General features: G+C 46.0%; 1 protein-coding gene across 1 annotated transcript in view; it reads left to right on the forward strand.

Annotated features, from left to right (window-relative positions):
• LOC145341221 (myoneurin-like) overlaps nt 1–10,042 on the forward strand; it is a 117,357-nt gene extending 107,315 nt beyond the window's left edge. Inside the window, 1 exon segment of the mRNA XM_080186142.1 lies at nt 9,800–10,042. Coding sequence (XP_080042268.1) covers nt 9,800–10,038 — 239 coding nt within the window. The 3' untranslated portion in view covers nt 10,039–10,042.
• The last annotated feature ends 387 nt before the right edge of the window (nt 10,043–10,429 follow it).

The following is a 10,429-nucleotide window of genomic DNA, read 5'->3' on the forward strand; positions in this document are numbered from 1 at the left end:
TAAATGTGTAGTCGTCCATTTTGGCAGAACCAACAGGATGAACGAGTACACTATCAAGGGCAGAAGTCTGAGTAGTGTTGAAGAGCAGAAGGATCTTGGGGTCCGGGTCCACAGGACTCTTAAATCGGCCTCGCAGGTGGAGGAGGTAGTCAAGAAGGCGTATGGTGTACTGGCCTTCATTAATCGAGGGATTGAGTTTAGGAGTCGGGAGGTAATGCTGCAACTTTATAAGACCCTTGTCAGGCCTCATTTAGAGTATTGTGCGCAGTTCTGGTCACCTCACTATAGGAAAGATGTAGAAGCTATTGAGAGGGTGCAGAGGAGATTTACAAGGATGTTGCCTGGACTGGGAGGCATGCCTTATGAAGTTAGGTTGAGGGAGCTGGGACTCTTTTCCCTGGAGAGACGAAGGTTGAGAGGCGACCTGATAGAAGTTTACAAAATGTTGAGAGGAATAGATAGGGTGGACTCTCAGAGGCTATTTCCCCGGGTTGAAATGGTCGCTACGAGAGGACACAGATTTAAGGTGCAAGGAGGGAAGTTCAGAAGTGATGTTAGGGGTAAGTTTTTCACTCAGAGGGTGGTGAGTGAATGGAATCGGCTGCCGTCAGTGGTGGTGGAGGCGAACTCGCTGGGGTCTTTTAAAAGACTCCTGGATGAGTATATGGGGTTTAATGAGATTGAGGGTTATAGATAGGTCTGTAGGTTAGTAGGTGATGATGTGATCGGCGCAACTTGTGGGCCGAAGGGCCTGTTTGTGCTGTAGTGTTCTATGTTCTATGTTCTATGTTTATTCATACCTTGAAACCCGGAGGATGGTCATCACAATTACATCCACATGCAAGCAGAGAACGTAAGAGGAAATGGAGTTCTACAACTAGGAATAAATTAAAAATAAAGAAAAAATATAGAAATATTAATTCACCTGAAAATCAAGTTCTAGATATTAGAGTCTCCTGAGGGTTCCTTACTTCATGTAAAAGTTCAAGTTCAGGCAAGTCCAGCTAGCTGAAAGCAGGAGTTGCAGAATTGAAGTTGGTGATGGGGCAATGAGATGAGATTGGTATCCAGACACTTGGATTCAACAGCCTGTGTCAGGAATCTTCCAGAGAATCAGGGTTCACAGAGGGTTAGCCTGGAGGTAGGTTTCTTTGTCAGCCTGGAGTTTGGCTTTGGTGTTGACAGGCTGGATGTTTAACAGACTGCCCCGAGAGTTCAGGAATGTAACATTAAAACTTCCCAAAGACCATAGGAGTTTGTCATGTAATATTGCCTGTTGGTGAGTCGATTTCAGGTTAACAATCAGTTTCTAAGGCTCTGGTCAAAATCAATTTGTTCATCTTAGGAGAGGGTACTGGCTTCTGGCGTCACCACAGGTATAACAAGCTTCGATGCCTCACTGTGGGTGGGAAGACAGACTCACTGCTGCTTCCTTGTTCCGTTGACTGTAATGTGTTCATGTAGTGATAGCTGTGAGATTGCACAAAGATGAGGGTTGAGCTTTGTCCTGTAACAACTATTGCAAGTTTCCAGAATTGTAGCCAACTTACAAATCCTGCAGCTGGCGGTCGAGGATTTGTGCAGCAAGGTCCCCTTTTAAAAGGGCACAAAAGAAGGTTTGATTTCAACAGCTTATGATCCCTTTCCTGTCTTATGGACATGCCAACAAATTTAAGATAATTGGCAAAAGAAGCAATGACAACAGAAGGAGAAGCTTTTATACGCAGCAGGTGTGAGGGTCTGGAATGCACTGCCTGGCACTGCTGCAGTAGAATCGGTTGAAGCATTGGAAAGGTAATTGGATCTTACCTGGAGAGGAAATATTTTCAGGCCCGCAGGGGGTGGGATGAGGTGAATTGCTCCTTCAGACAATGATGGGCTGAATGTAATGTGGGAAAATAAATTCCATGTTTCTATCAAGATCCCTCGCTTTTCACCTTCTTTCTCCCCATAATCTTTTCTGCCCTAAGCAGAACAATCCCAGTTTGTCAAATCTCTCCGCCCAACTGAGCTTCTTCATCATTGATATAATCATAAATCTCATCTGCTCCCTTTCCTGGGCTGTTGCATCATTCCCAAGAGGTGGTCTCCAGAATTGTTCACAGTTCGCAGCAAAAACAGTTGAACCATCAAATAGTTTCAGCACAGTAACTTTTGCCAATTATCTTAAATTTGTTGGCACGTCCATAAGACATAGAACATAGAACATTACAGCACAGAACAGGCCCTTCGGCCCACAATGTTGCGCCGACCAGTTAAAAAAAAACAATGACCCACTAACCTAAACCAATCCCTTTTCATCCATAAACCTATCCACGGATCTCTTAAACGTCCCCAAACTAGGCGCATTTACAACTGCAGCAGGCAGGGCATTCCAATCCCTCACCACCCTCTGGGTAAAGAACCTACCCCTGACATCCGTCCTATAACTACCCCCCCTTAATTTAAAGCTATGCCCCCTCGTGCTAGATTTCTCCATCTGAGGAAAAAGGCTATCACTGCCCACCCTATCTAAACCTCTAATCATCTTATATGTTTCAATAAGATCCCCTCTTAGCCGCCTTCTTTCTAACGAAAACAACCCCAAATCCCTCAGTCTCTCCTCATAGGACCTCCCCTCCACACCAGGCAACATCCTGGTAAACCTCCTCTGCACCCTCTCCAAAGCCTCCACATCCTTCCTGTAATGTGGGGACCAGAACTGCACACAGTACTCCAAGTGCGGCCGCACCAGAGTTGTGTACAGTTGCAACATGACGCTGCGACTCCTAAATTCAATCCCCCTACCAATAAACGCCAAGACACCGTATGCCTTCTTAACAACCTTATCTACTTGATTCCCAACTTTCAGGGATCTGTGTACACATACACCTAGATCCCTCTGTTCATCCACACTATTCAAAGTCCTCCCGTTAGCCCTATACTCAACACATCTGTTATTCCTACCAAAGTGAATCACCTCACACTTCTCCGCATTAAACTCCATCCGCCACCTCTCGGCCCAGCTCTGCAACCTAAGTCTCCCTGCAAACTATGACACCCTTCCTCACAATCTACCACACCTCCGACTTTGGTGTCATCAGCAAATTTACTAATCCACCCAACTATACCCTCATCCAGATCATTAATAAAAATTACAAACAGCAGTGGCCCCAAAACAGATCCCTGAGGCACACCACTTGTAACCAAACTCCATGAAAGAGATCATAAGCTGTTGAAATCAAACCTTCTTTTCTGCCCTTTTAAAACAGGACTTTGTTGGACAAAATCCTCGACTGCTACAGGATTTGCAAGTTGGCTACAATTTTGGAAACTTTCAACAGTTATTACAGGACAAAGCTCTTTTTCCCAGGGTGAAAGAGTCAAACACTAGGAGGCACAGGTTTAAGGTGCGAGGGACAAGGTTTAAAGGAGATATGAGGCAGATTTTTTTATACAGAGAGTAGTGGTTGCCTGGAATTCATTGCCGGGGGAGGTAGTGGAGGCGGATGTGGTAGTGACTTTTAAAGGGCACCTTGACAAGTACGTTAACAGGATGGGAAGAGAGGGATATGATCCCCTGAAGGGGAGGGGGCTTTAGTTCAGTTGGGCAGTATGTTCGATGCAGGCTTGGAGGGCCGAAGGGCCAGTTCCTGTGCTGTAATTTTCTTTGTTCTTTGTTCACAGAGGAGGCCATGCAGCCTGTTGTGTCTGTGATGACTTCATAGAGTCATAGAGGTTTACAGCGTGGAAATAAGAACATAAGAAATAGGAGCAGGAGTAGGCCATCTAGCCCTTCGAGCCTGCCCCGCCATTCAATAAGATCATGGCTGATCTGAAGTGGATCAGTTCCACTTTCCCGCTTTCTCCCCATAACCCTTAATTCCCCTGTCTATCAGAAACCTACCTACCCGTGACTTAAATATATTTAGCGAGGTAGCCTCCACCACTTCAATGGGCAGAAAATTCCAGAGATTCACCACCCTTTGAGTGAAGAAGTTCCTCCTCAACTCCGATCTAAACTGCCCTTCCCTTATTTTGAGGCTGTGCCCTCTAGTTCTTGTTTCCTTTCTACGCGGAAAGAATCTCTCTACCTCTACCCTATCTAGCCCCTTCATTATCTTATACGTCTCTATAAGATCACCCCTCAGCCTTCTAAACTCCAACGAGTACAGACCCGATTTACTCAATCTCTCCTCATAAGCGAACCACGGTGCCACCACGTCACATTTTCCTCTGCAGGTTTTTCTAAGCAGGCCTGGTTTTTTATTGGTTGCCGTGATGTAGTTGGTGTCCTCTCATTGCCACTGAAGTAATACAATGGGCGTCTTGTTTGTTTTTTAATCTGGGCTCACACGGGCCCTTCGGCCCAATTTATCCATGCCGCCCTTTTTTTTAAACCCCTAAGCTAGTCCCAATTGCCTGCATTTGGCCCATATCCCTCTATACTCACCGTACCCATGTAATTGTCTAAACACTTTTTAAAAAACAAAATTGTACCCGCTTCTACTACTACCTCTGACAGCTTGTTCCAGACACTCACCACCCTCTGTGTGAAAAAATTGCCCCTTTGGACACTTTGTATCTCTCACCTTAAACCTATGCCCTCTGGTTTTAAACAGAAGACCATAAGAAATAGGAGCAGGAGTAGGCCATCTAGCCCTTCAAGCCTGCCCCACCATTCAATAAGATCATGGCTGATCTGAAGTGGATCAGTTCCACTTTCCCGCTTTCTCCCCATAACCTCTAATTCCCCTGTCTATCAGAAACCTATCTACCCGTGACTTAAATATACTCAGCGAGGTAGCCTCCACCACTTCAACGGGCAGAGAATTCCAGAGATTCACCACCCTTTGAGTGAAGAAGTTCCTCCTCAAGTTCCTCCTGGTGTTGTGGATGGTCTGGAAGGATGTCAAAAGTTGCAGCAGGACATAAATAGGATGCAGGACTGGGCGGAGAAGTGGCAGATGGACTTCAACGCGGATAAATGTGTAGTCGTCCATTTTGGCAGGACCAATGGGATGAAGGAATACAATATCAAGGGCAGGAGTCTTAGTAGTGTTGAAGAGCAGAAGGATCTTGGGGTCCGGGTCCACAGGACTCTTAAATCGGCCTCGCAGGTGGAGGAGGTGGTCAAGAAGGCGTATGGTGTACTGGCCTTCATTAATCGAGGGATTGAGTTTAGGAGTCGGGAGGTAATGCTGCAACTTTATAAGACCCTTGTCAGGCCTCATTTGGAGTACTGTGCGCAGTTCTGGTTGCCTCACTATAGGAAGGACGTAGAAGCTATTGAAAGGGTACAGAGGAGATTTACAAGGATGTTGCCTGGACTGGGAGGCATGCCTTATGAAGTTAGGTTGAGGGAGCTGGGTCTCTTTTCCCTGGAGAGACGAAGGTTGAGAGGCGACCTGATAGAAGTTTATAAAATGTTGAGAGGAATAGATAGGGTGGATTCTCAGAGGCTATTTCCCCGGGTTGAAATGGTCGCTACGAGAGGACACAGATTTAAGGTGCAGGGAGGAAAGTACAGAAGTGATGTTAGGGGTAAGTTTTTCACTCAGAGGGTGGTGAGTGAATGGAATCGGCCGCCGTCAGTGGTGGTGGAGGCGAACTCGCTGGGGTCTTTTAAAAGACTTCTGGATTAGTATATGGGGTTTAATGGGATTGGGGGTTATAGATAGGTCTGTAGGTTGGTAGGTGTTGATGTGATCGGCGCAACTCGTGGGCCGAAGGGCCTGTTTGTGCTGTAGTGTTCTATGTTCTCAACTCCGATCTAAACTGCCACTCCCTTATCTTGAGGCTGTGCCCAGTAATCCTGCTATCCTTCCTAAGCAGGAAGAATCTCTCTAACTCTACCCTATCTGTCCCCTTCATTATCTTAGATGTCTCTATAAGATCCCCCCTCAGCCTTCTAAACTCCAACGAGTACAGACCCAATCTATTCAGACTCTCTTCATAGACTAACCCCCTCATCTCTGGTATCAGTCTGGTGAACCTTCTTTGCACTCCCTCTAAGGCCAATATATCCTTCCGCAAGTGCGGTGACCAAAACTGCACACAGTACTCCAGCTGCGGCCTCACCAGTACCCTGTACAGTTGCAGCAAGACCTCCCTGCTTTTATATTCTATCCCCCTCGCTATAAAGGCCAGCATTCCATTCGCCTTCTTGATCACCTGCAGACTGGGTTTTTGTGATTCGTGCACCAGGACCCCCAGGTCCCTCTGCATCGTAGCATGCTGCAGCTTTTCGCCTTTTAAATAATAATCCCTCCTACTATTATTTCTACCTAAGTGGATAACCTCACATTTGTTAACATTATACTCCATCTGCCAGGTCCTCACCAACGCGCTCAGCCTATCCAGATCCCTCTGCAGACTTTCCACACCCTGCGCGCAATTCGCTTTTCCACTCACCTTTGTGTCATCAGCAAATTTCTTACCCTACACTCAGCCCCCTCCTCCAGATCATCTGTGTAAATGGTAAACAGTTGAGGCCCCAGCACCGATCCCTGCGGCACTCCACTAGTCACCAACCGCCGGTCAGAGTAGTACCCATTGATTCCAACCCTCTGCTTCCTATTAGACAGCCAATCCTCTGTCCACGCTAACACCTTGCACCCTAACCTTTTGCAGCAACCTTTTGTGAGGCACCTTATCAAACGCCTTTTGGAAATCTAAAAACACCACATCCACCGGTTCCCCTCTGTCTACCGCACTAGTCACATACTCATAGATATCCAATAAATTTGCCCAACACGACTTCCCCTTAATGAATCCGTGCTGCGTTTGCTCTATCAAACCATTCTTCTCAAGGTGCCTCGCTATTTCTTCTTTGATGATGGATTCTAGCATTTTTCCAACTACAGACGTTAAACTAACCGGCCTATAATTCCCTGCCTTTTGTCTGCTACTTTTTTTTAAAGAGCGGTGTAACATTAGCCGTTTTCCAATCTTCCAGCACTTCCCCGGAATCCTGCGAATTTTGATAAATAATTACTAAGGCATCCACTATCACCTCTGCCATTTCTTTCAGAACCCTGGGATGCATCCCATCCGGTCCTTGGGACTTGTCTACCTTCAGTCCTATTAGTCTATCAAGCACTACCTCCCTAGTGACAGTAATCGCATTAAGGCCCTCGTCTCCTACCATCCTTCTATTTTTAATACCTGACAAACTATTTGTGTCCTCCTCCGTGAAGACTGACGCAAAAAACTTATTTAAAGCCTCAGCCATTTCCTCATCTCCCACCGCTAAATCCCCCTTCTCATCCTCCAAGGGCCAACATTCACTCTAGCCAGTCTCCTCTTCTTCATATATTTATAAAAACTTTGACTGTCATTTTTTTATATTTAGAGCTAGTTTAGTTTCATACTCTATCTTTCCTTTCTTTATCACCTTCTTAGTCATTCTTTGTTGTTTTTTAAATCTTTCCCAATCCTCTAATCACCCACTATTTTTAGCCACTCTGAACACATCAGCTTTTAATTTAATACTCTCCTTTATTTTCTTAGATAACCACGGCTGGTTATCCCTTCTCCTGCAGCCCTTCTTTACCATCAGAATATATTTCTGCTGAGTACCGAAAAAGATCTCCTTAAAAATCCTCCACTGTTCCTCAGCCGTCCTGTGCCCCCAATCTACATTCGCCAATTCCGCTTTCATCCTATCGTACTCCCCTCTGTTCAAACAGAACATAGAACATTACAGCGCAGAACAGGCCCTTCGGCCCACGATGTTGCGCCGACCAGTTAAAAAAAACAATGACCCACTAATCTAAACCAATCCCTTTTCGTCCATAAACCTATCCACGGATCTCTTAAACGCCCCCAAACTAGGCGCATTTACAACCGCAGCAGGCAGGGCATTCCAGTCCCTCACCACCCTCTGGGTAAAGAACCTACCCCTGACATCCGTCCTATAACTACCACCCCTTAATTTAAAGCCATGCCCCCTCATGCTAGCTTTCTCCATCCGAGGAAAAAGGCTATCACTATCCACCCTATCTAAACCTCTAATCATCTTATATGTTTCAATAAGATCCCCAGGTTCGTGACCCTACTTTCTCATCCTCCATCTGTATCAGAAATTCAACCACACAATGATCACAATGATTCAGTTCCCCATCCCGGTCATCCTGCAACCACGTTTCTGTAATGGCCACTAGATCATATCCATTTGTGCTGATTTGCACCATCAGCTCATTCACTTTGTTCCGAATGCTTCGTGCATTCAGATAAAGTGTCTTTATACCAGGCTTTATCTGGACCTTATTTGTAGAAACGCTACTAACCTCTCTCGTGCCCCCTACTCCTTTAATTAGTGGAACATCCTCAACATTTACCTGCACACGTATCCTCTCCTTTACTTTAGATTTTGTAATTTCCCCCACCCCTGCACCCTCCCCCCCACTAATTAGTTTAAAGCCCTATCTACAATCCTAGTTATACGATTCTCCAGGACTCTGGTCCCAGCACGATTCAGATGAAGACCATCCCATCTGAACAGACCATCCATACATTTGGGAAAAGATATTGACTATCTAACTGATCTATGTCCCTCATTATTTTATAGACCTCCATAAGATCACCCTCTCAGCCCCTACGCTCCAGAGAAAAAAGTCCCAGTCTATTCAGCTTCTCCTTATAACCCAAACCATCAAGTCCTGGTAGCATCCTAGTAAATCTTTTCTGCATTCTTTCTCGTTTAATAATATCCTTTCCATAATAGGGTGACCAGAACTGTACACAGTTCTTGCACTAAGAGCTGGCTAGTTCCTAGTGCCTTTTCCCTTTAGCACTGAAAATTCTGTATTTTAAAATAATGGAAATTCATGCAAATGGTTGCACCCTGGGAAAAAGAGCTTTGTCCTGTAAATAACTTGAAAGTTTCCAAAATTGTAGCCATCTTGCAAATCCTGTAGCAGTCGAGGATTTTGTCCAACAAAGTCCTGTTTTAAAAGGGCAGAAAAGAAGATTTGATTTCAACAGCTTATGATCTCTTTCATGTCTTATGGACGTGCCAACAAATTTAAGATAATTGGCAAAAGTTACTGTGCTGAAACTATTTGATGGTTCAATGAAAATAACCCATATCTTGCTTCCCCAAAGCTAGTCTGCCATCTTCTGGACACCAGTCAGAAGTTCTTATTACAGCAGCTTCTCAGCAGGGTTTATGTTCAAGTTAACCTAAATCCAAATGCAAACATGATTTTAGAAGATATCAAACTCTTAAAATCCCTTCCTGTATGAAATTCCCAGAATTACATTCGTACAGAGCTGCATTTGTGTTTCTTATTTACTTAGTGCCTATTTCTTTAATAAAAGGCCCCACCTTCCAAAGGGACTTGTATCAAATAAACCTTGGCCTGCCCGACTGTTGTCTGTTTGGGATGCAGGTCACCTGAGTTTCATTCATTGGATGCAGCATTTATCGCCCATCCCCACTGCCCTTGAACCAAGGGCTTGCTGGGCCATTTTAAGGGCCAACCATGTTGGTTCTGGGGTCACATGTAGTCCAGAGCAGGTAAGAATGTACACAGACAGATTTTTGCAACAATGGTTTCATGGTTATCATTTGATTTTAATTCCTGGCTTTTATTGAATTTCACCATCTGCCATGACGGGATTTGAACTCTAGTCTCCAGAGATATACGCTGGGTCTCTGGATTAATAAACCAGTGGCAATACCACTGTACCACCACCTTCCCTTTGTTGAAGGAGGGTCTTCAGGCCATCACCTTTATTTGGGAGCTGTAAAGGGAAGCTGGGATGATGTCTAGGGGTTTGTGACCTTGTTTTCATGGAATGATTTCCTTTCCAGCTGTACAAAGGACAGATGCTAATAATGGGGAAGATTTTGTCGAAGGTGACTCTCAGGATCCCGTGGAGCTGAAACCCTCTGATCTATCCATACCGCTTGCTGTTGCCATGGGAGCAGAACAACAACAGATGATATTGCCTGGGAGCGAGGGCCCGTCTTTATCCACCGAACAGTTGCTGCGGCCCTCTGTGTCTGCTTATCCAGAAACCCAACTCATCTTCCTACAGCAACTCTACTGACAGAACGGGGTGGCCGGGGGGAGATCATAAAACCCACCCAGGGGGAGAGGGGATCACACAGTCCACAGTGGGGAGAGGGGATCACACAGCCCACACGGGGGGAGAGGGGATCACACAGCCCACACGGGGGGAGAGGGGATCACACAGCCCATCCCGGGGGAGAGGGGATCACACACCCCATCCCGGGGGAGAGGGGATCACACACCCCATCCCGGGGGAGAGGGGATCACACAGCACACACGGGGGGAGAGGGGATCACACACCCCATCCCGGGGGAGAGGGGATCACACAGCCCACACGGGGGGAGAGGGGATCACACAGCCCACACGGGGGGAGAGGGGATCACACAGCCCATCCCGGGGGAGAGGGGATCACACAGCCCATCCTGGGG

This window comes from Carcharhinus amblyrhynchos, chromosome 3, assembly GCF_965287045.1.
Source record: "Carcharhinus amblyrhynchos chromosome 3, sCarAmb.v2.hapA, whole genome shotgun sequence".
Lineage (NCBI taxonomy): Eukaryota > Metazoa > Chordata > Chondrichthyes > Carcharhiniformes > Carcharhinidae > Carcharhinus > Carcharhinus amblyrhynchos.